At 38.1% G+C, this 27304-nt stretch overlaps 1 protein-coding gene across 4 annotated transcripts in view; it reads right to left on the bottom strand.

The window, feature by feature from the left end:
- The window catches only part of EBF1 (EBF transcription factor 1), a 496283-nt gene that overhangs the window by 457998 nt on the left and 10981 nt on the right, over window positions 1-27304 (bottom strand). For all 4 annotated transcript variants that reach the window (XM_042449790.1, XM_042449793.1, XM_042449791.1 and 1 more), the window contains exons 5-6: window positions 16818-16891; window positions 5750-5818 (exon numbers count right to left, since the gene is read on the bottom strand). In XM_042449790.1, coding sequence (XP_042305724.1) covers window positions 5750-5818; window positions 16818-16891 — 143 coding nt within the window. The remainder of the gene's footprint in view (window positions 1-5749; window positions 5819-16817; window positions 16892-27304) is intronic.

The raw sequence follows: 27304 nt of genomic DNA, 5'->3' as shown, positions 1-27304 counted from the left end.
TTGAAATTGGAATAGTCTAATGAGGTTTTATTTATTGAACTAGAATAACTATATGGGAAAAAAGGTTAGGACATGGGAATATCCAGCATGGCAATAAAAGTACAATTTATTCAATTCCTGCCCAGGAATTTTATTGCAAACCTTTTAAATTCAAATATGAGTTACCGTTTGAATGTTAAATCTATGTAAGACGCAATAATAGGAGTTGGTTCAATTTTTCTATTATTTTCTTGCTACAACTAGGCTGAGTGTACACAGTGCCCTTGTAACAGAAATTGTTGCACACTGAATTACTTTGCATAGCTTTCATTTCATCTAAAGATTTCTTCCTTCCTCATCTTCATGAAATGAAATCACAGGTCCCTTTGGAGATGTACTATTTGCTTTCTTAAAGGTCTGTTTCTTTTAAATAATTATGTTAAAATAGATTTTATGACATTTTATGACACATCACATACATGTGTCATACAGAGTAAAAATGACTTGACCTGGAGAAAATACACAAAGGATGATTTGGGGTGGAAATGGAGAAATATCCTCCTATATTAGCAATATTATTAATTTGTACCTCAGTAGCAGCCATAACCTTTAAGCAATTATTTCAAATACATCAGTTGTCCCATCATATTTTTATTTCTCAGCTTATATTTCAATGCATACATTAAACTGAAGATGATACATATACTCCATTTCTAATGGATGTGTGAACCCATTTGAACTCACTAATGTGGGTGAACCAACTATGTGTGTGTGTATGTGCATGCAAAATATACACACATTACTTACACATGGGGAAGACCCATATCTCCATGGTGGAGCACATGATTTTCATGAAAAAAGTTGAATCTTCCATGCTTGCCACCTCTAGCTTTATCTGGGAAAGAACAGACCTTGGAAAATTTACTTGATTGAATTTCAACTCTCAGAATCACCAGCCAGGACTGCCATACTAGGTGGAAGATTCTGAGATTTATATTTGAACAAATAATTGTCCAAGCGCTAAGAAAGACTTCTGCTTGAGTCCTAGAGAGCCACTGCTAGTCAATGTAAGCAGTACTCAGAAACTTAGCATTGGTGTACAGCTCCCAGAACTCCACATCAGAACTCCCAAGATGGCAGCAGTGGTGGGGTTCACCACTGTCCATCTCCCATCCCTGTTACCTTCCCCATCCCCATTTTCCTTTTTTTTTTTTTACCATACTCTGTAAACAACACCAGGTGCCTGAATCTAGTCCATTGTAAGTGAGCCATGGCCCTCCATAAGCTGTTAAACTATAAAACCCATCAGTCCTCAGCACTGGCCATGCTAGATAGCAAGTGGAATTCAATAACACTTAGAGGGTCACATGTTCCACAACCCTGATTTAGCCATCCTAGGAATTATAGGGAAGGGAGAATTAAAATGCAGCAAGACCCAGCATTACTTGGAGTAATGATGCTGTAGCCAAGGTTGATGAACAGAGGGCTAACAGAGGAAGGAATCCATCAAAGGACACTCTGCTCACAGCCCACTCAGAAGCAAAGGTAGACCAGACAAAAGCAAGGTGGATGGTCCACTGACCATATTTGATAAAAGGCAGGTTCTTGTGTTCTGTAATGTTAAGTTCCTGTGTGAATAACAAATATATACAGTTTTCCCTCCACATGTGTGGATGAATTTTGCAGATTTAATTATTTGTGGTTTTGATTAATATGTCCTCTCTAGGAATCTCTAAGTCCTCCAGAGCAACTCTGACCTAGAAGTTCCTAGAGAAAACACTTTGTAGGTCCTTCAGCATGATATATGATCAGCTTCTGGCAGACGTTGACCATAGAGTTGTACTGGAGAAACTTGAGATTCCTAGAGAAGTGTTCTCTTAAGTAAAAAAGAATAATGTTTTTCTATTTGTGATTTTTCTACATTCACAAGGCCCCTTCAGCCCTATCCCTAATGAATGTGGAGGGGCCACTGTACTCCATTTCAGAAACAAAGCAGATCACTAGAACACTGAATATTTCTTTAGAGAATTGTAGTCATCTAAACAAACAATGTCACTCCCTAGATGCCTGTGCATCTGTTAAATTGTCCAAATTGTCCCACATTTAGGATGAAGTGGTTCCAGTACAATTATGTTGTATATATTTCTAATATGTAATAATTTTATATAATGCTATGCATATGCATATATAATAATGATATATAATATTATATACATATTATAAGTGTTCTACAGCCCTGTAGTGGTGAAGATAGATAACATATGTATCCAGTTCATCTGCACACAATACAATCATACCAAGGTGTCTATCAGCATTTACCAACATTCACAACATTTGTCTTGTATTGCCAATATTCACATGTAACTGTTACAATTCACTTATATTCAGCAGGCTTTAATAGTATATACCTAGATTTGTCCATATAGTCATCTAACTGCGCACACAAACATAGTTCTTTATTAAATATTCCCCAAACCATATGCTATAGGTATAGAAAAAGGGTAATCACCCATGCATAGATTCATGCACGTGACCTAGTTTGCTTAAATTTAACATTTAACATGGCCATTTTAAGTTCAAGTTAATTCAGACCAAAGATGTGGCTGAACAGTCTGATAGGCATGAGAGAATATCTCTGTAAACCCTTTCCCAGTCAGCAAACATGTCCCGTGAAGGATCACCTGCATGTTTTTTAAAAAAAGAATAAGCTAAATATGATTTTGCATCAGTTGGCATTAAAGCTTACAATTTAATGCATGTAGGAATGAGAGCAGAGTGCAAGGCAACATATGTTCCAGTTCATGATGGCTTTTTAATGTTAAAACAAATTTGTAAAGTACTCTGTTTAAGACACAGGTCTCATATAGACTGCTTTATGCTTTGCCAAACCAAAAGGGGGGAGATGCATCAGTAAATGTCACTAGTAACATCATCAGAGCTACTAACTGCACAGAGCAGATCCTTTATTTTGCCTAAATCGTTTGAACTAGCCCTGGCCAAGGAAAAAGGTTTTAAGTACCCTACTGGGACAGATGCTAAGCGGCAACAATAGAAGCCACACTAATGCGATCCAGGTAACCGAATCCTGTTTCAAAAACACAGCCAGGCTAATTACAGCACTGCTGAGTCAAATTTCTTATGCCACTGCAACCCACAAGAACAGGCCAAAATCAAATGTTATTCAAACAGCAGTCATATCAACCTTCTCTATCAAAGTCACAACTTAAAACCAAAGGGGAAAATTTTTTGAAAGATTAACCAGTTCACATTAAAAGTATGCAGTCAGATAAAGTGTTTGTAACATCATCTTACAAACCAATTTCATTCTGAAATCTGTCCCAGTGAAAAGTTTTGAAATGCTAGTTGTATCAGCTGAAGTACAGTATGGCCAGCATCATCCATAAACTTTCATGTTGCTACAGAAGAGCTTTTCCTTCTAAAATATTATTTGGGGAGCTTCAAATCTGGTTCAAATTAATAGTGTTGAACTTACTAAACCAGGGGTACTCAAACCTTTTTACCCTTGGGACTCCCCATTGCCTTCCACTTGATATAGCACATGAATAAAAATATTTTGTTTATTTAGTGTGCATATTTTCATTCACATATGTAGTCATGTATATTCATATTTCAACATTTCATAAGGAAATAGCATTGTACAAAATAGAACAGTTTTATTTAAGTATATTCAATATTTAATTCAACGCATGAGTAAATTTTACTCATTAAAAAGTACAGGAGGAGGAAGAGAAGGAGGGGGATCAGAACTTCCAAGTCTTGCATCAAGTCAAGAAGTGAGTAAGGCTCCTACCTACCCAAGGGTTATAGTTCATGGCACAAGCAATAAATCCAGGAAACAATTACTCCACTATAGCTGCCTGCTTCACTGAAAGTAGGAAACCATGATTACCAGCTTAGTTTTAAGTTGGTCTGATATTCTAGCTTGTCTTGCAGTCACTGATCATAGTTCAATTGAAACTATGGTTAATTAGTGACTTTCTGCTTTGACTGCACCTGCCACAGAAGAGGAGCAAAGGGGCAGTCCCAACGAAAGGATAAAATTATTTTGCCTTATCAGACTGAGACATCATCATGTGATCATCATGTGAACAATGGATAAGGCTTTATGTTGCTGGATCTAAGTTTCAAAACACACACACACACAGAGAGAGAGAGAGAGAGAGAGAGAGAGAGAGAGACTTCTATCAATGTTAAGCATATCTTGGTTTCACTGCTAAAAATGATATGGTAGTGGAGGCACGTGAACTTAGTAGTATTTAATGCAACTGACCATGTCACTTTTCTTCTTCCATCAGTACAATTCACTTTCAAATATACCCTGGTAATTTTCTTACTGCCTTTTCACATTCCTACATTTATTTAACATTTTACTTTAAAGTATGCATTACTCCTTAATGAAGATATCATCAAGTCCTATTTTCAGGCAACTCATTAATATTTTGCAAACACACCTGCTAGAAGCTACTACAACATAAACTACTATTTTAAACATCATACCAGAGATACAAAACTGCCATTAACAACAAAACACCATGTGTAATAAGTACAAAAATAAGTCGATTTCATCTGTAAAAGGCTTACTGCCTGGTAATTGTGTTTACAATTACAGGCAAATTCAGTTCTGTATCAGTCCTGTGAACACATAAGTGAACTTCACTCCAGCACAACATGTCAACTTTCTGTACATTCTCACAAAGAAAAACACTATGAACTTAATTTAGCAAACATTATTTTAGACAATAAATTAAGTGAGAAAATTCAATTCAACATATACTCACTCACTCTCTCTCTCTCTCTCTGCATAGATAGATAGATAATACTCCTTCACTTATCTGAGGATAGACAATGCCAGCTTTGCATAGTCATTTAACTCTCACAGAGTAATGCAACTTTGTAACAATTGAGCATACTGTATGTTTCTGTAAAATGGGTTTCAATAATTAAAATGTTTTTTAAAAAAAAACCCTAATTGGCTACAGCTTTACCTAGTTCGCAAGCTACTGAGTAGACACTATATGAAACAATCTCAGTAAAATTAAACTGTACAGAACTCCAGTGAAATTATTGTTCTGTAGTGATTTATTTGGTCAGATTACTAATTTGGATCTGTTTAAAAACCATAATAACTAAAGCATGCAAAATGAATTAATCAACTGACAATACAATCACAATTGCACTCAAACCAAAGAAAACAAGCTGGAAGCTAGGAAAAGCATTGAGGGAAGAAGAATCTTTGGTTTGCAGATGTCTTAATGCATAAATAAAATAAAACAAAGCTTACAATTTAGATGGATTGCATCCACGGGAACTACTGTAGCTAAAAAGTGATAATGATTCAAACATTTTTCAAAGTAAAAAGTTAAATATTTATAAACATCCAACCACATTTCATAAATCACAAACTATTATTATTTTATATTCCTGATACTTCTCTGGCAGCACATGCAGATCAAAGCACAGAAAGTCGGAAAGAAAAAGTCTCCTTTAGGAGCATGAATCAGAGACTATCACCAGGATGCCCCATGGAGCCTCCTTTTGCAGTTGTTACAGTCCCTATGGCCTTTCCACAAGAAGAAAAAAAAACCTTACAGCATTGCTAATTTCATACAAATAACAAAATTACACCCACGGACGCACACCACTCTTTTGCCCATTAGCAACACAGGGCAGGTGTTTCATTATAATGAGCAGCACCAAATAAATAAATAAATGTGACATAAATTCAACGAAAAAGGATAACAGCCCTTACCTGTCAATTATCACTGGATCTGAAGGAGTCTCATTTCTGTTGCCACAGCTTTTCTTGTCACAACAGCGGCTACAGGGCGAAAGGGAGAGGATTTAGTGCAACCATTATACTCCAAAATCATAATTACAAATACAGCGGGGTTCACATTGCTGGCTAGAGTTACTACTCTGTCTCTGCCTAGAAATCAGTTGAATATGGCAGGTCACATACAGGTTAATTGCTAGATTTAACTTCTTGTTCAGCTGGCAAGCAACAACACCGACCACGTATGTGTAGAAAGGGGGGAGAGCAGTAGGCTAGCCCTCTGTTAGTGATAATAATGCTAAGTTTCTTGGGATGAGGATGGCAAGTTTTGCCAAATTTCCTGCAAATGGTCTCAAGTATCCTGTAAGTCCAAACTCCTGTGAGGAAGAAATGGTTTCAGTGCTCTAGCTCCATCATGCTGTTAGAATCCTCAATATACAAACTTTCTTCAAAAAAAAAAGCATCTTTCTAAATCTCACAATCACAGAGTTGTTGGTTAAATGTGATGGCAAGTTGTTAGAAAAGCTCAAAATCTAGAAAGCAAATAAATATACAGAGATCACAAATCCATAATCTTTTTTTATGTTTTAGAAACTGCATTGTTTAAAACCATTCCCATGAGTTTTCTGTTGGGATGTTGCTGGAAACCTATTTAAAGTAATGCAATTGCAGAGTAAGTGCAACATGGCCATGACTGGTTGCTTTACATTTACATGTAGGACTACCTGCCCAGGATTTCCCTAGACCCAGAGGCTTCCAAGTCAAAACAATGAAGAAACAGAAATAGTAAAAGAATCCAGGATAAAAATTGATAGACATGGGGACTGTCGTCTGGAAATCAGAAGAAGATTAAGAATGGGGAGGATGGCTATGAAAGAATTAGAAAAGATTCTAAAATGCAAAGATACACAACTGAGCACAAAAGTTAGACTTATACAAGCCATTGTATCCCCTATTACCATGTATGGATGTGAGAGCCGGACAGTTAAGAAAGAAGATAGGAAGAAAATCCATTCATTTGAGATGTGGCGTTGGAGAAGAGTGCTGAGGATCCCATGGACAGCCAAAAGGACAAAAAAGGGGTCCTAGAGCAGATCAAGCTGGAAACTTCCCTGGATGCTGAGGCTGTTGTACTGCAGACGCATCATGAGAAGGAAGAACTCATTGGAAAAGACAATAATGCTGGGAAAGGTGGGGGGGGGGAAGTAGGAAAAAAGGAAGGACACATGCTAGGTGGGTGGACTCTATTAAGGAGGTCACGGGTTTTATGGGGTAACAGGAATTAAGCAGAGCAGTGGAGGACAGAGGGTCTTGGAAATATCTCATCCATAGGGTCACCATGAGTCGAAACCAACTCGAGGGCAGTTAACAACAACAAAAGGATTATTTCTTCTTATTTATTTATGAAAATGGGATAAGGAACATTTAATGTAGCCTCCTAGCTTCTAGCCAGAAAGTGGATGCAGAACAGAGTGGAAGGTTAGACCTGGCACCACAACACCTGGGAGGGAAGGAGGAAGCTAACTGAAAAAACACATAGGCCTCTTGGAGTTCTTGCAAGTTGCAACAAAAAAATTGATTAAACCTTGCAAATTGTAGCAAGCTACTGTTCTACTAACTAAATTGGAGATCTGCACACAGACTTTTTCATTTGCTCAGAGCTGAGTCCATCACCCTGGACAATTTACACTGTCATATGCTGCCTGCCTGGAGATGATCCTTGAAAACTAGAGACTTAGGGCCAAGACTGAGATCTAGCAAACCTATTTATATGTTACTTGTGGATGATAAACAATTGCTGCATCTGCACTTCAGAAATAATCCACTTTGGCACCACTTTAACAGTCATGGTTCAATGGTATGCAATTCTAGGATTTGTAGTTTGTCACGGCACTAGAGCTCTCTGACAAAGTAAGCTAAGTGCCCCACAAAACTACAATTCCTAGAATTCTGTAGCACTGAGCTATGGCAGTTAAGGTGGTGTCAACCTGGGTTATTTCTTCACTGCAAGGTTCAGCCTTAGTCAGGCATAATATGCTTCTACTTTTACTGTGAGTGCTAAAAATTGTATCCACATCACAAACAAGCATGTCTTAACTGTAAGCTACCAATTCACTGATGGTCTTGTCCTGTGCCATCATTATCCCTTAGAAGTTTAAAAGTATAATAAATCTTACACAATCCAACAATTTTGACGAACAAAAGAATAAATTTCTCCATCCATCCATAAATCTCTGTATTGGATTAGTCCTATTATTATTTTAAAAGACCTTCATCTTCATAGGGTCATATTACTATGGCATAAATAGAATTGCTAGTCCCAAGTAGAGTAAACCTATAGAATTAATAGGATTTCATTAAGGATTTCCTTAAGGATTTCCTTTAACATTTAGCAATTGACTCAATGACCAGCATTTAGATTTACACCTAAATCTTAAACAAATTTACCAGGAAAGAAGCTTCACTGAACACTGTGAGCCTTATTTCTGAGTAAAAATAAACAGGATCACCTCTCCAGAATTGTGGTTAGTATGGCTTGAGCCAAATCTGCTTCCTTCAATTTCTAAAGTTGCATTTGCACTGCAGAAATAATCCAGCTTGAGACCACTTTAACTGACATGGCTTATTTCTATGGAATTCTGTGCATAGTAGTTCTGTGAGACATTTAGCCTTCTCTGTCAGAGAACTCTGGTGACACAACAAACTACAGTTCCCAGAATTCCATCACACTGAACCATAGTAAAAGTGGTGTCAGGCTGGATTATTTCTGCAGTGCAGATGCAGCCTTAATCGGAAGAATAAATGGGGCAACTAAACACACCTTTCCAAAAATGTATAACTATTTCTTCTGTGTGTAATTAATGCATCAATAATTCTTAAATTTACAACTAATTATTATATTTAAACATATATAAATTTATATTAAAGACAATTTATCTACACAGAGATCAGTAGGAAACAGATAAATCGCTGGCAACATTTAGTTAATTGATCAGCTACATTACTTAGTTAGAGACCTTCTGATGAATTAAAATTGAGCTCTTGGTTAATTTGAGCAACATACTAAATGAACAAACTATTTGCAATACAAGTTCTTACAAAAAAAGCCAGGCGCTATAAGTGTCACCTTAAAAGAGGCATTCCCCCTTCACTTTAAGGGCTGCCAGCTTTTTAACCAACCCCTTCAACAGTTGTTTGATCTGCAGCAATTAGCAGGTGATCATGTTCACTTCCATGAAAAGGTCAACATACTGGATTCTGCTCAAGCAATCCTCCATAAGACAAAGAGAAGACCAAAGTATTTTTTCCTATCCATTTGGAACCTTATGTTCCTCACACACAGAAAGGAAATCCTAGTCAAAAACGGCACCTAATGTGGTATGTTCCTGAATCATCTAAAAGAAGAACATATATTTTTCCTCCAGAATTTTTTTAAAAAACTGGTATGTAAGTACTGTATATACAGATTTAACCAATTAATTAATTATAATTTGTCTTCTGTTGTAATAACCTTGCTGTTGTTATATGGTATTTTTAAAGTATAATGAGCACTCTTAGGTCCTGAAGAAGTTGATGGATTTCCACTATATCCAGCTGAATGTGGTGCTTTCCATGGTGGTAGAATAAATGCACAAACACACTATATATATATATAAATAGAATAAGCCCCTTCCCATGTTCAAAACATTCTCACAATGAGTGCATCTGATTCCCATGCTCATGTGGTGAGAGTAATGTATGAATGGCATGCTTCACAATAGCACCCACTCATGTGGAGACTCTACCCACCCATACATTGTTTTCCTGCTTGTATGTCAAATGGAGCCTTCAATGCAGCAGCATGAAGCAATCTGTTTGGGGTAATACTAGGAATACTCTAAAACATAGGAACTTTTAAAGCCCAACTCTAAGAAGGACACTAACTCATTTCTGCTCTGGGCTGAAAAGTATCTTGAAACAGCAATGTATAATATGTTTTAAGGCATATCAGGATATGGGTACATTCCTTCAAGTACATAACACATCACCTTGTCCTACTTTTTTTCACTCTTATGTGCACCACTATGTTACAATTTTAATACCCCAAAGCTACCAATAGCACTCTTTCCAAAATAAATAGGACCAATTAAAGAGATGACCTCACTTACTTTTAGAGATGAGCACATAAATTAGAAGTAATCAACTTATGATTGTTTAAAATAGCTTTTAAGAATGAAAGGTTCTGGACAACTGCAGAATTATTATGTTATAAAATGAAATGTCATGCCTTGAGATGGCATGATTAGCAACGAGGGGGGATGATATAGTTACCACATTGAGCCAGACCTGGAAAAAACAAATACTGCCTTTGCCACTTGAGTGACCATAAGCACACAATTGAGGCCAGGATTCTGTTGGCTGCCATAACTTCACTGTAGGTGAAGTAGCTGGCACAGCAATAATGCCACAAGCATGAATATAATGGCTATTGGCATAACAGTGTAGGAATGGCAGAGCAGCTTTCTCTCCTGACAGTGGTGGTATTCCTTGCCTCCTCCCTGCTGCTGCTGGGCACCCTTGCAAAATGTGCACTATGTGGGCATAATGGATAAACTAAAGACATCATATCACAATATATCAGGTGCCACAGGAGCTGGAAAGAGCTATTTGTATTACCGTCCCAGCTTGGAAAATCAACAAAAGTAGGGAAAAGTTATTTTATGAAGCTCCCGCTCCTAGAATCCTCTATCCATCATGGTCAGTAGGCAACACACACACACACACCAGACCAACAACTTCGTAATGAAAAAAATGCAATATTCCAAGTGTTGATTATATATGAGGTTTGGGTTGCCTATGCTAAACCAATCTTGAAACCACCAAAGAGAAATTAGGGATCACAAGTTTTCAGAAAGCAATGGTGATCTGAGCTATACTTTGGAATAGGGGTTCCATAACCAATAGATATAAAAACATAAAAACAACTGTAAGAGTAAACTCTAAGGAGCTGAATTGACAGTAAGGGAAGCTGTCCCTTAAACATCTAGAGCACATACAAATAACTGTCAAAACCTAACCTCATGTGCCTGCTGATCAGCAATTAGAGTAAGACAAACTGACAAAAAAAAACCTTCAAAAACAAAAACAAAAAAACGATTTTCCATAATAGTCTCCATTCTTCTGACAGTCATGAGAAGGAGCCCTTGAGTACACATGGTTCTTTAGAACTGAGATAGTTTCTTGCTGTATGCCTTGTTGGATGGCTACCAACAAAAATTAGTAATTTAGTTTTATGAGACTCTTTCAAAATACGAATTATTGTTTTTAACTGCCATCAAGCCCACTTCAATTTATGGTGATCCTATGAATGACAGACCTCTATGTCATCCTATTATCAACACCCCTGCTCAGGTACAGCAGATTCAGAGATGTAACTTCTTTGTTTCAGTGGCATCACTACAGTTGGTGTCACCCGGTGCAGTATCTCATGGTGTCACACACACACACACACTCCCTGACCTCCTCTCATACCACACCATACAAAATCCTTAGTAATTTTTTTTTGTACTAATGTTACTCATAAATCATAATTTCCATTTATCACTGAACATAACGGTAATAGTTGTAATATAAACAACTAGCAAAAAAAATTAAAAATTAAATTACAGTATTGTATGCACAGCCTAAATGTATTTACATGTACATAGTTTTCATACAGTTAAAGTTAAAATTTGGCAAGATGTGATTTTTAAAATAATATTTTTGACAATTTAAACAATTAAAAACAATTTAAAATATTTTTTTTTTAAATCCTTGGGTCTCTCCTGTCTCCTTCCACTGAGCCTCATCTTACTCATTCCATCTCTTCATTATTTTAAAGGAACGCAGGCAAATACCACAGCCCATTTCTGCCAAAAAGCAGATGCTTGGGGAACAGTGGTGCCACCCCACCTTGGATATTACCTGGTGTAATCCACACCTCTCACACCCCCTAGTGATGCTCCTGTCTTGATTGAGTCTATCCATCTGTAATGTGGTCTTCCTCACTTCCTACTGTCTTCTACCTTATTAAGCATCACAGTCTTTTCTAGTGAGTCATGTCTTCTCATGATATACTGTTTCCAAAGTACAATAGTCTCAGTTTAGTCATCTTGACTGACATCCTCCCTGAGATTCTCATCTTCTGGCACTATCTCTTGTTTCATTTTGGATTATATCATCATATGTTTTTCACGGTAAAAGATCTTCAAAAGGAGGTTTACCAATGTCCCCCTTTCCTCAGTACTAATGAGTGTTAGCACTAGGGCCCATTTATTTGTCTTTAAACACTCCATGGTATCTGTAGAACTCTTCTCCAGCACCATATTTCAAATGAGTTTGATTTTCTTCCTATCAGCTTTCATTACTATCTCGATTTCACAATTATACACAGAAATGGAAAATATGATGGCATGGACAATCCTAACTTTAGTATTCTAATTGACACTTCAGGAACTCATCTAATTCCTTCATAGCTCCCCTTCCAAATCCTACTCTTCATTTGATTTCTGAACTGTAGTTTCCATTCTGATTAATGACTGAGCCAAGGTATGGAACATCTCGAACTATTTCAATGTCTTCATCGTCAGCTTTAAAGTTATGTAAATCATCTGTGGTCATTATTTTTGTTTTCTTAATGTTCAACTATAAACCTGTCTTTGCACTTTCTTTCTTGATTTTCTTCAGGAACGTTCCAAATCTTTGCTATTTGCTACTAGTAGTATGGTGTCATCTGCATGTCTTAAATTGTTGAAGTCCCTTCCTCCAGTTTTCACACCTCCTTTATCTGATTCTAATCCTGCTGTATTTATTATATGTTCAGTGTAAAGGTCAAATAGATAACTCACTTGACAACTGGAAACCAATCTGCTTCTCTGTATTCTGTCCTGACAGTAACCTATGGTCCTGAGTAGAGGTTATGCATCAGGATAATAACATTTTGTGGCACACCCATTTTTTTAATAGCAATACATAGTTTTTCATGATCTACACAATGAAAAGCTTTGCTATAAAGCACAGATAGATTTTCTTCTGAAATTCTTTGGTGCATTCCATTACCCAACATATATTTACAATATGATCCCTAGTGCCTCTTCCTTTCCCAATTTGGACTGCTGGCATTTCCTGCTCAATATACTATATGATAAGTCTTTGTCATAGAATTTTGTTGTAGAAGTGATCATCACCAGTTGCTCCACACTGCTACTCGTAATTGTCCTCTACTCTACCCCATTTTGTTGAGTGCCTCTCACCCCGAGATCCTTATCTTCTAGTACTCTCTCTTGTGTCATTTTGGATTATATCATCACATGTTTTTCATGGTAAAAGATCTTTAAAAAGAGTTTTACCAGTGCCTCCCTTTCCTCAGTACTAACAAGTGTTGGCCATGGTGCCACTGTTATTGTCTCTGAGAGATTCTCCACCGATATTATCCTCCACTACTGCTGCTACCCAGTAGCTGTTTGGCACATTTAATCTGGTTTCTCAGCAAAAGCCTGTCTGACATGGGAGACCCTACCAACAGAACTGCTACCATCAGCATAGCCTCTTGTCTCACAGGACACATAATCCCATTGCAGTGGACAGGTAGTGTGGTGGTGGGAAATATTTTGATTAAAGTTCCCATGATCCTGAGTGCTCTGGAGAAATAGGGGTTACAGTCTAGAAAGTGGTCAATTTTTCTCAGTCCCAACTAAATGTTCCATTTAGTGGGACATGATTTCCTAACCCACCCACCCCAAAAGGCATAATAGCATGGTTGATTGTCCTTGGAATTTTTTTATCCTCATGAAAAGAACGATCTCTTCAACATACTTTGAAATCTTGTGAAAAATAAACAAACAGCTGCCTGAAACCCTAATTCATCTTTGCTGTTTCTCATCCATACTCATCCAGGATTTTTCCTCTAACAACTCAGTTCTTTGTCTCTTCCACTCCACAGCTTCCCCTCATCCTGTAAATATTCTGATTTGGTGACATGAACTCAAAGTTTTATTGTGCCGTTATCCTTGATCGAAGGCACTGCTGAAAGTTGTTTAGGAATTAAATATCTAAAACAAGCTATTCTGAAGCACAAGCCTTCACTATTTCATGTCTGGAATGAAGAAATTTCATCTTGGAGAGAGCAAGCTGTCTTTCACACCATATGGCTAATGGTAGTGCATAGCAATTAGCTGGGCTGATTAATGGGGAACAGACTCTAATTTTATGCTTATAATTGAGGCTGCATTTGAACCCCTGGTGCAGATTCAGCACATCCCAAATTGTACTTACAATGGGCAGGAAAGCAAGTAACAATGAAATCAGGAATGATCCCTCCCACCCATGCACACACAATAAGCTTTCCCTTATTGTGTGGATGTATGATACCAGTACAATTGATCACAGATTTTGTAATAAGATCAGGCAGTCTGATACATAAACGACCCCTTTATACTTATGTTATCATCCATAAATACTCAGTGTAGTCCTGAAATAATTTATTAAAATCTTGTTTCAAGACAACACTGGAAACAATCTCCCATTTTTGCCTTGATCAGTATGTTAAAGCAGAATTATTTGTTTTAAATATCTTTTGAAAGCTGAGAATGATACACAAAGAAACTCTGTACACCAAGTAAATTGTATCATTTCAGTTTTGTGTACTGTTTTTGTGTAAAGAAATACTGGCACTACTATTGCTAAAATGCAAGTACATGAAATAATCATAAATTCTTTCCCTGCCTTCCCAGAACTCCATCACACCCACCCCTTTTCTCTGTTGTTTATTTTAAATTGTAAGCCCCTAAGGGTTCAGTCTTTAAAATCCAGTGTTCTCAGAAGGCACTATATACATGCTAACAACACCAAAACAACAATATGCTACCACCGAGTCATATATTGATATTCTTTTAGATGTTCAGCATAAATAATTATGGAATACTTTCTTTGTTTTAAAACAGAATCAAATAACTGGAGTTTGGAACTGCACATGAAAGGAAGTTCTGCGGTGATAAAATTTCAACTGCTGTCTGCTCACACTAAAAGCACAAGAAATATTGTCAGGCTCTAAAACACAGCAAGGTGGCTTTCTGATAGAGAGGATATCAATAGAGAAAATTGAGAACAACAAAATCAACTTGCAAATTAATGCTACTTAGATATAAAGGAAGCTTGTTAGCCTGTTTTAGCAAAATCAGTCTTGTAGCATCTTAAAGACTAACAAGTTTTATTTGGCATATGCTTTTGTGGACTCCACTCCATTTCAGGTACAATAACTTACACCAAAGAGAAGTTATTAGTCTTTAAAGTATCACAAGTCTCTTTGTTGTGTTTTTTAAAGTGTGCCCATTCCCTAGATTTTGGATCTTATATATAACAGGTATACTTTCAACTTAGCTGCTTTTTATCTTTTTTCTATTCTGTCAGGATATTGATCATACTGAATTCTGTTTCTGTCTTCTAGGATACTTGGCTATCACTCCAAGTTTGAAGGGATAGGGATGAGTCATCTGCAGATTAAATAGACTCTGCCTCTCTTTTCTCTGTTATTCTAAAGATGTTAAACCACACTGGGGTCAGGATACAACCAGGCAGAAACATGTTTGTCATATTTAATCAACCAGCACTATCTAGCCGACTTTTACCTGTTGGCTCTCCACCTCTCACGGGGGGGGGGGGGGGGGGGCAAGGCAGGAGAAAAATATAGCAACTCTAAATGAGGTTCCCCCCCCTCTCTCTCTCTCTCTCTGAGGAGATATGTATTACATCATAACTAATATTAGCAAGCCACATCAAAATCCACATTAGTGATCTGAACGCTTTCCTCCAGATTGGAGATTAAATACATGTATATTCTTGACATATACGAAAATGCTCGTGAACTCTATCTACATTGTTAGATAGTAACCATTAGCCTTTGTTTAAGGACTGTTACTGAGAGTTTGTCATATGATCTTGGGTAGTCCTCCCTAACCCCATGCCCTCCAGATGTATTGGGTTACAATTCCCAGCCAGAATGGATGATGGGAGATGTAATCTGACACATATGAAGAAAGCTGTGTTGCAGGAAGCAGACCTGAACTTTATCGAAGGCCAAGAAATGCTCTAGCCTTTCCCTTTAAACAGATGCTGGCCCTACAGAAATCATCAGTGGATGAAATTTTGGAGGCCATGGATGTAAACATTTTCACCTGCTAAATGTTACTGATAAAACAGTTTAAACCAAAAGTTGGCAACCCTGGTGCAATCTTTCAAGGAAACAGAAGGGTAATGTCTCAAAGTAGCCCCTCTAGAGTAGTTGTTTCTTCACTTTTCCAGTTTCAGGATGCCAGCTCTGGCTCAAAAGATATATAGAAAGAGTTCCAAACAAGGACAAACTTTGTATAGAGCCAATGACCTCTTGTCCAAGGTTTGAAAATGGGTGTATACTTACTGCCATGAATGGTACCATTGAAAGAAAGAAGGTATGTTAAACCCACGTACGTAAGTCTTTGTGGCATCCAGGTCTTATGTCTGCATTACAGATATCATCACCTTGACCACAGACCATATTTCCCTCTTGGGCCCCCTGCTCCATTCACAACCTTCCTAGATTGCATCTCAGGACTTAATATATATATATAAAGTATAATGATGACAATCTCACTTATATGTCAGTCCAGTTGAAGAAGGTACATTGTGATCCCAGTGGTTTAATGTGATTTTACTGCTGGAGATACTAACGGATAATTACTCAGCCTTGGAAGTCTGCAATGTAGATGGTGTGTGTGTAAGGAGATATATTTTCTGTGCCTATTAAGGCCCAATGTCTAAATGGAAACCTCTCACATACTGTTCAGGATTGAGCTCTAACAGATAATTGAAAACGAGCACAACAACTGTGACTTTGCCTCTAATTAGACACATAGATCTGTGTTATTTTGGGGTTGTTGAAGGCAACAAAAGCTATATTTTAAATCCCAAAATAGCTACAGATTCAACCTAGTTTGCGAAGCAGAAATTCATTTTCTCTCAGCTAATTAAATGGTGACAGGATCTTTCTTACCTGCACATGATTTCATGGGTGAGCAGAACTCTGCACATTTCAGGGTTCTTGTCTTGGCCTTCATATACTATCGCCTAGAAAGAAAAGACAAGGGAATTTTATTTTATTTCATTTTTTTAAAGTTGCAAAGTGAATCTGCCTGGAGAAAAATGATCACCTCCACAGTACATGAATGCATAAATATGTGGCAAGACAGTTAGCTTTGCTTAAACAGACGGCATCCTTGCAAAAAGGGCCTCAAGATTTGTTATTGGAGTGCCCCAGAAGCCAAGCAGAGAAAGCTTTGCTCATTGCTCTCTCTCTCTCTCTTTCTCTCTCCTGTTTTAACCAATGCATTATGCACATCTTTTAAGCAGTGTGTAGGATAGGCTTTTTTAGTAGTCAAGACAACCACAATGTTATTTTGAATTCAGAATAAAACATAAACTTAATAGCACTTTAAAAAAAACACATACAGGAAGGCTCAGTCAGAACACTATGGGGTCTATTCATAAAATGAAAAAGTTAATATATTTTTAATTCAAAAAGCATGGCTGTGCACTTAACTAGCTACCACATGAGTACAGAACCTGATTCACACCGTGCTCTGTAAAACTCCAGCCTAGTTAACTGTGCTAACAAATTAAAGGAAGGTAAATTCCTGTAAATGCAAATAAACAAGTTCTGGAAAACAAGACGATAAAGCAGGCGGACACTCCACTGTCAGCTAATATTCCTTGGCAAGATATTGGTGTACTTTGTGCATTATGGCCTAAATCCAGTTGTTCGTCTCTACCAGAGTAGACCCACAGAATCAATGAAACTTCTCTAAGTATTGACTGAACAAGTTCCCATTGATTTAATGGAGATAACTATAGGATCTAACAGCCATCATGGAGTAGTTGCCTGACAGCTGGATTAGGACTCTGGGAGGCCAGAGTTCAAATCCCTGCTCATCCAAGGAAACCCACTGTGTGACCTTGAGCAAGTCACAGACTCTTTCAGCCTTAGAGGATGGCAATAGCAGACCTCTGAATACATCTTGCCAAGAACAGGGTAACCATCAATTAGAGTCAACTTGAAGAGGCATAACAGCAACAATAAAGCCATTGGATTTAAGCCTATGGATTCAGGTGTACTCCTGCAGGTCACATTCCATATTAAGGAAGTGTTCCCTAGTTTGGTGCACTCAGGATGCAGGGACGGGGGTGATGAGTTGTCACCCAACCAATCTGGAACACTGTGTTTAGTTGTCAAACATATGTTTTCCAGTATAAGGAGATGTCAAAACTGGAGGGATAACTAGGAGCTGAGAGTAATTCTTACCCTGGCTACCAGTATTTACTCCTTCCCTTTCCCAAGTATATTTCTAGAACCAGGCATAACTGGTAAACTAAAAATAAAAATGGAGGGCAGGTCATGGAGAAGGATGATGAAAGAAATTTAAAAGGAGAGAGAAGGAGTAAGCAGAATCCTCTTCCCTGCAAGTCTTCCCACATTAATGCTAGGAACATTTACATCCCATCCTAACATCCTAAAAGTGTTATGTGTGCATGTGCCTATGACCTATTTCCAAATGCGACTGTTCCATCAATAAACTTTTCAGTGACTGGTTCCATCTCAAACCTATTCTTGGTCCATAATCCAGGTTTATTGCCATGTAATATCGGAAGTAATCCTTCATTTCTAAATTCTGAAATGTTGGGATGTTCTTTTTCAATGCTCCTGTACTTTTAAGGCTACAATTGTTAGCTACTTTGAAGTCAGCAAAACTTCTAAGTACATATATCTAAGGAAAGGACAATTTTGCCAAGTACAGCTTTTCCTGTCATATCACTGCATTACCATATGCAAACAACAACAAAACCTTACCTATAGCAACCAGAATAGAAATCTGTCAGCTATTTAGAATAATTATTTCTTTTTCCCTGCCTACAAAATATGTGCTTAAGAAGACTAAAAGTGAAATTAAAAATATATACATACATATATTTTTGGAAATGGGATTATGGAAGATGAGGAGAATTAGCAACAGGAGGGATAGCACCAGCTTTGTTTAGCCCCATTCTGTTTTTCAGAGTTGGATAGACAGAAATCAGCAAGCTTTTGACAGCCCAAAATTCTGTTCACCTGCTAATTGCTGTGGATCAAACTGCTGTTGAAGGAACAGCTACTGAAGTCAGTTCAGTCACTGGCAACCCTAAAGAAAAAAAATCTGACTGCTGAAATCTGCAACAAACAATTTACTGAGGTCCAATAAAAACAGCAAGCAGCGACATGCAGGGAATACCGCTGTGCAGGGGCATATGTTTTTGCAGGACTGAGCTCTGCATTTGCAATACTTAACCTTTGCTGCCATCTTGTTAAAGGTAAGTCATTAGTAAAGTCCTTTTAGTTCTGTGAGCAGATGCAAAGGAGGGCAGAACTACTGTATCTTTCTTTACTAATTACACAGAAGAGGAGATTTCATCAGGGGCAGACTATCATGAAAAAGTTTTAAAAAAACAAATAAGCAAACAATTCTGCATCTCCTCAAATTCCCTCCTACACATACCACTTAGCAGTACATAAACCCTCTTTTTTTGTATGTGGCCATTATATCTCAAATTGCAATTAAAAATCTTTCAAATTCACCAGCAGCTTATACATTACATAGAGACAGAAAAAGAAAAACATGTTAATGACTTGTGCATCTTCATTTCTTTGCTTAACATCTATTATTGTTGTGTTGCTGTTGTTGTTATATCTATTTCTATACTGCCTATATGTAATGATATTTGAAACAGTAATGAGTGAAATCACATTTCCAGAGGAGAAAAGGATTTGCCTTGCTAAATCAGATCATTCTGAGAAGAGCCCTCCCTCCAGTCCATCTGGTGAGATCAGGCCATGGAGGGAGAGATGGAGGCCCAGCTCTCTCAGGCTGGCTTGAACAAAGAAGAAGAGCCCTCCCTGCAATCCATCTGCCTTGGTCCAGGCCTCAGAGAGAGAGAAGAACTGCTGGACCTGATCCCCTTCCCCACCACCATTCCCTTCTCCTTTTGTGTCATGTCTTTTTAAATTGTAAGCCTGAGGGCAGGGAACCATCTAATTAAAAATAATAATAATAATAATAATAATAATAATAATAATAATAATAATAATAGTAAGCCACTTTGAGAGCCTTTAGGGCTGAAGGGCGGGATATAAATACCATAAAAAATAAAAATCAAAGTTCTACTTAGACTATTGTGTCTCCCATAGTGGCCAGCCAAATTAATTCATTTCCTGTTATTACATACCCTTCAAGATTTCACAGATGAATAAGGAGGCACATGTGATCAAGACAAGTTATTAATGAGGAAGAATACACAAGCTTGGAGACGCTGCAGCAATTTAATTTTGCCTGAATCTATCGGGAAGGGAAAAATTCTGCCCCCTCCTGTCCTTTCTCTCTTGCTGTTAATTGAGTGCAAACTACTTTTGTACTTTATAGACACTCAGTTTGAAGCAACAGAAATACATGGAGGCCAAGGAGGCGGGGAGTGGGAGAAAGAGAGAAACTGGGACATTTTAGAAGCAGCCAAGAAAGTGGGACAGCAGAGGATTAACTGGTGAGGCAGCATAGTATAGTGGTTTGAGTGTTGGCAAATCCTTGCTCAGCCATGAAATCCATGAGGTGACCTTGGGCAGATCACATGCTCTAAACCTTAGAGGAAGGCAATGGCAAACCTCCTCTGCACAAATCTTGCCACGAAAACCCCATGATAGGTTTGCCTTAGGGTTGCCACGATTCGGAAACAACTTGAAGGCACACAACAAAAAGAGGATTAATCAGGACTGTTGTGCTCTTATATCAGGTATATTTGCACTCTAATGGCTACCAACAATGATCTATTCCTTTCAAAAGACCTTAGAATGTATAAACTGGTACTCCTGTTACAGATTCAGGCAATATTCATGTCTATTCATGAAAACTTGATAGATCTATATAAACAGAAACAACTCCAATCTATCTTAGTCTTATGTACTAAGTTGCTTGACTGTGACAAAGTACAGCTAGAAAATTTCAATGTCATAGTTGTATCAAATATATTGTTTGGGTTGTTGTTGTTGTTGTTTGCCTCCAAGTCATTTCCAGTCTATGGCGACCCTAAGGCAAACCAATCATTAGGTTTTCTTGGCAAGATTTGCTCAGGGGAGGTTTGCCATCGTTGTCCCCTCAGGCTGAGAGAGTGTGACTTGCCATATTGTTTAGCACATCCTTACTAATGGAATATCACACCAAAACAATGCTTTTGTAATGTTATCATGGAATCTCTAAGGCAAAGAATCGGCAAAACTCCCTAATGCTTTGAGAAGTTGAGCAGGAGGGGCAGGGAAGGTCCCTACTAAAATTAAACAGCAGAGCACAACTAGCAGAGGCATCACATAATATATAAACTGGGGTGATCTGGCAATGTTGTAACATTCCCTTGGAAAATGTTGCCCACTGAAAGCAATGAGGGAAGGGATGAGAGGCTGCCTGTTCAGTAGTTATGAATCTTTAGCAGTTAAAGCAACATAGTATTATCACATTCTAGCACAGTATACATATTTTAATATGATCTAGCAATGCCATAAATAATATTCCTGATTTTGCTGTAGCATTGCATTTATACAGCACTGAATGCCAACTTCACTGTTTGAAAAAGCTCTCAGAGTTTGTACAGACTTTCTCCCTCTGTTTATTGCTGAGCAGTGGGTGTGTAACTTCATTTCTGGGTCCAGCTCTCATCCCTTTCTCATAAACATAAGCCTTTAGCTTGTGTTTCAGAAGGCCTTCATCCTTTACTACTTCTGTTTTAAGGGGTGGGGTGTAATACAGTTGTTCCATCAGTAGAATTTTGAAGAGATTACTAACCAATTTCCATACCAACACAAACCCCACTCCATACTGCTTGCTGGGAAGCCCTCCAGAGCAAGTGTCCTGGCTATGGAGAGAAATGCAGCAAAGAGGAGAAAAAAACCCTGCCCAACTAATAGACATTCACTAGCCTGCTGTTGGCTTTAAGTCATTGTTTATTTCTAGCTAATTCAGTCGGACTTTTAATGTGTATCAAGAGCCCTCCCTTAGCCTTAGAGAACCACCGGGGGCCCTAGGTTCTAACCCCTTTTCTGCTTCCACCTTTAACAGGCCTTAGGAACTCTGCTTCTGGAAAAGATAGTGTTAAGGGGAGAGGACTGTAGCATAGGAGTAGAATTTGGGAGAGTTAGAACTTAGCAGAGAGATTTTAGGAGCTGCAGTTCAAGAAAGGAACTTTTCTAAATTCTGCTCAATAGTAATGCTCAACCGTTACATGCAGAAGGTCTTAAATTCATTCCTCGGCACTTCCAGTTAACGAATTCTTTGATAGCAAGATTGGGTAAGACCCATGCCTGAGGTTTTGAAGCTTTGCTACCAGTCAAACTGTGCCAGGCTAAATGGCCTTGTTCTTTGACCCTATCTGTAAAAGCTCTACATGTCTGTATGTTATCTAACATCCCAGCCTTAAATACTTTTATTTATATATACATTGCACTCTTTCCAGTCCTAAATACATCTATTCATCCAACCATCCACATACATACATGTCAGTGTTTCCAGTACCACTGATGCCAATTTCAACTTTCAGCAGTGATTATCATATAGTTACTTCCTCAGGTATACCTGGTTTCACTTATTTGAAAGCACCTCATGTCAGGGGAAAAAACCTACTTTCCCAGAGTGGGATACAAATAAATATAATAATAATAATAATAATAATATCCTATAAAGCTATTTATGCGGAACCCATATTATGTGCAAAGAGAACATGATTTGAGGTTTTTAAAACTATTTATGAAAACTCATATGTATGTGCAAAGAGAACCCTGAGGTTCTTTACATTTAAAAAATAATATTTCTTGAGTCCAATCTTCACTGCAGCAATAATGCTGTCTGACACTGCTTTTAACCACCATGGCTCAATTTTATGGAATTATGGGATTTGTCATTTTGTGAAATATTTAGCCTTCCCTGTCAGAGAGCTCTGGTGCCACAAGAAACTACAAGACTCAGAATTCTATAGCATTGAGTTATGACAGTTAAAGTGGTGTCAAATAGCATAGTTTTTGCAGTGCAGATTAGACCTTGGACTATGCAAGTAAATATGCTCAAATTCAAGTTCATTGATTTCATTTCTTTATTTTTTTTTCAGGAGATTAATATATTGAAAATCTCAAGGGTTTAAACCTTAAAATATTTTCCTAGAACTCAAAGGCACTGTAAGCAACTCATGTTGCACAGTATGTAACTGAGAGTGGACATTTGGACCACAGGAATGGAAAAATACCAAAGGTTGTTTATTATTATTATTATTATTATTATTATTTGTATCCCACTCTTTTTCCAGAACTGGGACTCAAAGTGGCTTCACAATATTAAAACAGTACAATTAAAAATATAGAAAAAAGTACATTAAAAAGGAATTAAATTATTACAGTATTAAAACATACAGTTATTAATGGCATAAAACATAATTTAAAAAGATAAAACTTTGGAGGTCTTTAAGCAGAGGCTGGATGGCCATCTGTCGGGTATGCTTTGACTGAGATTTCCTGCATGGCAGGAGGTTGGACTGGATGACCCTTGCGGTTTCTTCCAACTCTATGATTCTATGATTCTATATATATAAAAAACTATATCAAATTTTTTAAATGGTACAACATCCCAGCCTGTCCTTATAACAATTCCTTAAAAGCCTGTGTGAACAGGTAGGTCTTAACCTGCCGACGAAAGGCCATCAAGAAGGAAACCATTCTGATCTCCCTGGGCAGGGACTTCCAGAGTCTAGGAGCAGCCACAGGGAAGGCCCTCTAGCGTCCCCACCAACCATGTTTGTGATGGTGCTGGGATGGAGAGAAGGGCTTCTCCAGAGGATCTCAGAGTCTGGGCCGGTTCATACCACGAGAAACAGTTTGCCAAATAGTGTGGACCTGAGCCATGTAGGGCTTTATAGGTAATAACCAGCACCTTGAATTGTGCACAGAAACAAACTGGCAGCAAATGAAGCTATCTCAATAGGGGCATTGTGTGGTCTCTGTAACCTGCCCCTGTTAGCAGCCTGGCAGCAGCTCTTTGAACCAACTGAATTTCCCGAAAACTCTTCAAAGGCAGCCCCATGTAGAGCCTGTTACAGTAGTCCAAACAGGATGTAACCAAAGCATGTACCGTACCACCGTGGCCAGATCTGGCATCTCAAGGAACGGGCACAGCTGGTGCACAAGTTTTAAATATGAGAAAGCACTCCTGGTCACAGCAGAGACCTGAGCCTCCAGGTTCAAAGCTGAGTCCAAGAGTACCCCCAAACTATGAACCTGTGTTTTCAGGGGGAGTTTGACTCCATCTAACACAGACTGGTTTGTGCAGCTTTTCTGTGCACTGCCCAAAAAGAAGCCAATAAAACTGGGCTGAAGATGTTTTTCACTGAATAATTGACCTTATATTTAATACAGCATGGGAAGCTCCAAAAGAATCTTTCCCTAAGAAAGAATTGAAAGCTTTGAAGCCCCCTCCACTGTGAATGTTCACATGCCACATACTCACCAGCACTGAAGTCAGTGCCTGTTTAATTGCAGCAACATCAGCTTCACTAGCTATAAACCACAGCAAGCTGGTTTAATTCCCTCTCTTTCTTTACTTCCTCTCCATTTCTTCTTCCATCTGTTATGCTTACTTAACCTCCAGGTAGCTACTTAAAAAACAACCACTATCCAGCTAAATAACTATAATGAACAAACAGAGTCAACAGTGTGATATCTAATCACCTGTCTGTTGTGTTTAACATCAGCAGCCCTTTTGGTTACGTGCATAACATCCTTAGCTTTGTAATCCAGTAGGACCTAACTCCAATTTCTTTACAACCAGCTATTTTCAAGGCATAACTCCATGTGCTAGCAACATTTTAAAACACATCCTATCAGCCACACATAGAAAAAGTTGCCAAGAGTTTTATATCTTCCTTATCTGGGTATCAGAATGCCAGCTGGCTAGAAAGAGGAGGAGAAACAGTCTGTCCTACACTACTCCTGTCCTTTTAACAAAGGTTTCATATATAGAAATTAGAAGCAGAGCTTTTCATAACAGAGCTAAATAGTATCACCTGCAGTTCCAACTGTATCTACACAGACCAAACTAAAGGTTGGCAGCACTGCTCCTAGTCAGGGACATAGCTAGGATTTTAAGAAGGAGGGGGAGTCCAGACTAAGTGCCACCATTATAATGGGCTTGGGTGCGGTGGCGCAGCAGCACATACCATTCATTTTTCTAATGGAAGGGGGGGGGGTCCGGACCCCAAGAACCTCCCCCCCTTGGCTATGTCTCTGTCCGTGAGTGTGTGTGTGAGAGAGAGAGACTTCAAGTTGCCTGTCAAGCTATGGTGATCCCATCAATTTCATAAGTTCCAAGTACAAACCAGGGCTGACCCTGCTTAGCGTCCAAGGTTAGATGGGAACTGGTACCTTTAGGGTATTTAGGCCAGCTGGTCCATTATGAATCCTCTAGTTATTAAAACTAGTTTTTGCTGACAAACTTAGAGAATGAAAAAGAAAGCTCATTCTGACAGCATATTTGGACAAGGACAGCTTCATTGTCTATGCCAACATACCTACATATTATTAACCATTTGAAGAGCAACATAAAAAAGCATGCAAGTGCCAGGAAAGTGCTCAGTAGCAGGGCATGTGGTTTGTATGGAAGAGGTCCCAAATACAGTTCCTGGCATCAGCAGAAAATACTTCTCTTTCCCTTGGAGAATCACTTCCAGATACAGAAGAGAAAAGTAAAACTTCACACTCAAATGAATGTTCTCCCATAACACTGGCAACTTCCTGTGTCCTTATCACAGCCCAAGAACATAACTTTTTACCCTCACGAAGATAATATGGTAAAAAAAAATAATACTACCAGTGATGTCCCAAGACATGATACTATCTGGGGCCAAAAAGAAGACTGACCCCTCTATACGCATGAACTCTTGCTCCCATTCCATGCAGAAAAGCCAAATGGACTAGAAACTGACTATCTAGTAACACCAGGAATGGACAGCATCCTCCAAAAGAATAAGGAAAATAGCCTAGTTTAGCGGCAGATGATATACACACCATTTTGAATATAACCAAGCATTATTTTCATCCCAAACTAGTACACATGGTCAAAGACATACAAAAGCAAAACATAGAGCATATACTTTCAGTGAGCAAGTCACTCAAGCCCTTCAGCTCATGTGCTGTGAAATTCAAACAAGAAAGAAAAGAGGATTAGTCTTGTACAGAGCAATCATGTGAATTGGTCCTCTGTACCTTCTCCTCAAGCTGGTGTTACATGGCTAGAAATGAAAAGAGGAAGGGAGGGGATATGAACCAACCCTTAACTCTGTATGGATCTGTAAACACTGGCTTGGTTGTGAATTTCCAGATTGCAAGGTATACAAGGTTCCGCTCAGTGTCTTGGGTTCTTGGTCATTCTCTTTCATGACTTTTCTGTCAAATTCACTGAGCTCTACTGCACAATGTAATAAACACACGGTGTAACTGTAGGCTTAAAGTCACTGGCTATGCTCACAAGCCATGGTTGCAAATAAATAAGTTGGTTTCAAAAAGGAAGCTAGAACAGTTTAAGTTTCAGGTCTTTGCAGCTGCCAAAACCCAGGTTTGTCTGCATTACAGGAAGGTACTAAAATATTGTTCCTTGCCCAAAAATGTATTTTGAACATATTTTAAAAAATGTATTTTAATGTAATTTTCTTTTTGTAAAGGACAAGACTTCTGGTGAGATAATTGACCAAAGCTATACTACACAGTTCTGCTCCAATGAAACTGAGTTACAAAAAGACATCATTTTTAAAAGAAAAAGAAAAAGAAAGAAGTGAAGTGAAGTGAAAGTCCCTGGGTATACGTTAGATAACCCCAGAACTAAAAATAATTTTGCAAATTTATAATGTAACCCACATGGGTAAAGAAATAAACAATGTGGTCTTTTTTGTTTACTCCCTTTGCAGTTTTAGCTTGAGATCATAGGCTTATAAATAAGAGCTCCGATTAAGACTTTATTCCACTTCCACCAGCAGAATGAGGAGACTGCTTTCACCAATTCCCACTTCCCCCTACATTCACTTGCATTTCACCTTCCAAAATATCTATGAAAAAGTTGGAAGTGCCTCTAGAATAATGGAGGTCAGGTTCAAGGGTGAAACTGACAACCACTTCCCCTGACTCACATTCCACCAGCAGGGTTCTGCACTAGATTAAAATCCTTCCATAGAGAGGAAGGACTTTTCCATTTGTAGAAGCCTATGTTAGGATCCAATCCAAGAAGACTGGAAAGTATGTTACAATATCATCTGGTTCATTCCTCTTTCCTTCATGATCATGGACCAAACTCTTGTCAATCATATGATTCTTATTTTTGATTTAATAATAATAATAATAATAATAATAATAATAATAATAATAATTTATATGCTGCCCCT

This window comes from Sceloporus undulatus, chromosome 2 (assembly GCF_019175285.1).
Source record: "Sceloporus undulatus isolate JIND9_A2432 ecotype Alabama chromosome 2, SceUnd_v1.1, whole genome shotgun sequence".
NCBI classification, from domain to species: Eukaryota; Metazoa; Chordata; class Lepidosauria; order Squamata; family Phrynosomatidae; genus Sceloporus; species Sceloporus undulatus.
Note: the sequence above shows the minus strand (reverse complement) of the source record. Positions and strands in the feature narration are given on the sequence as shown.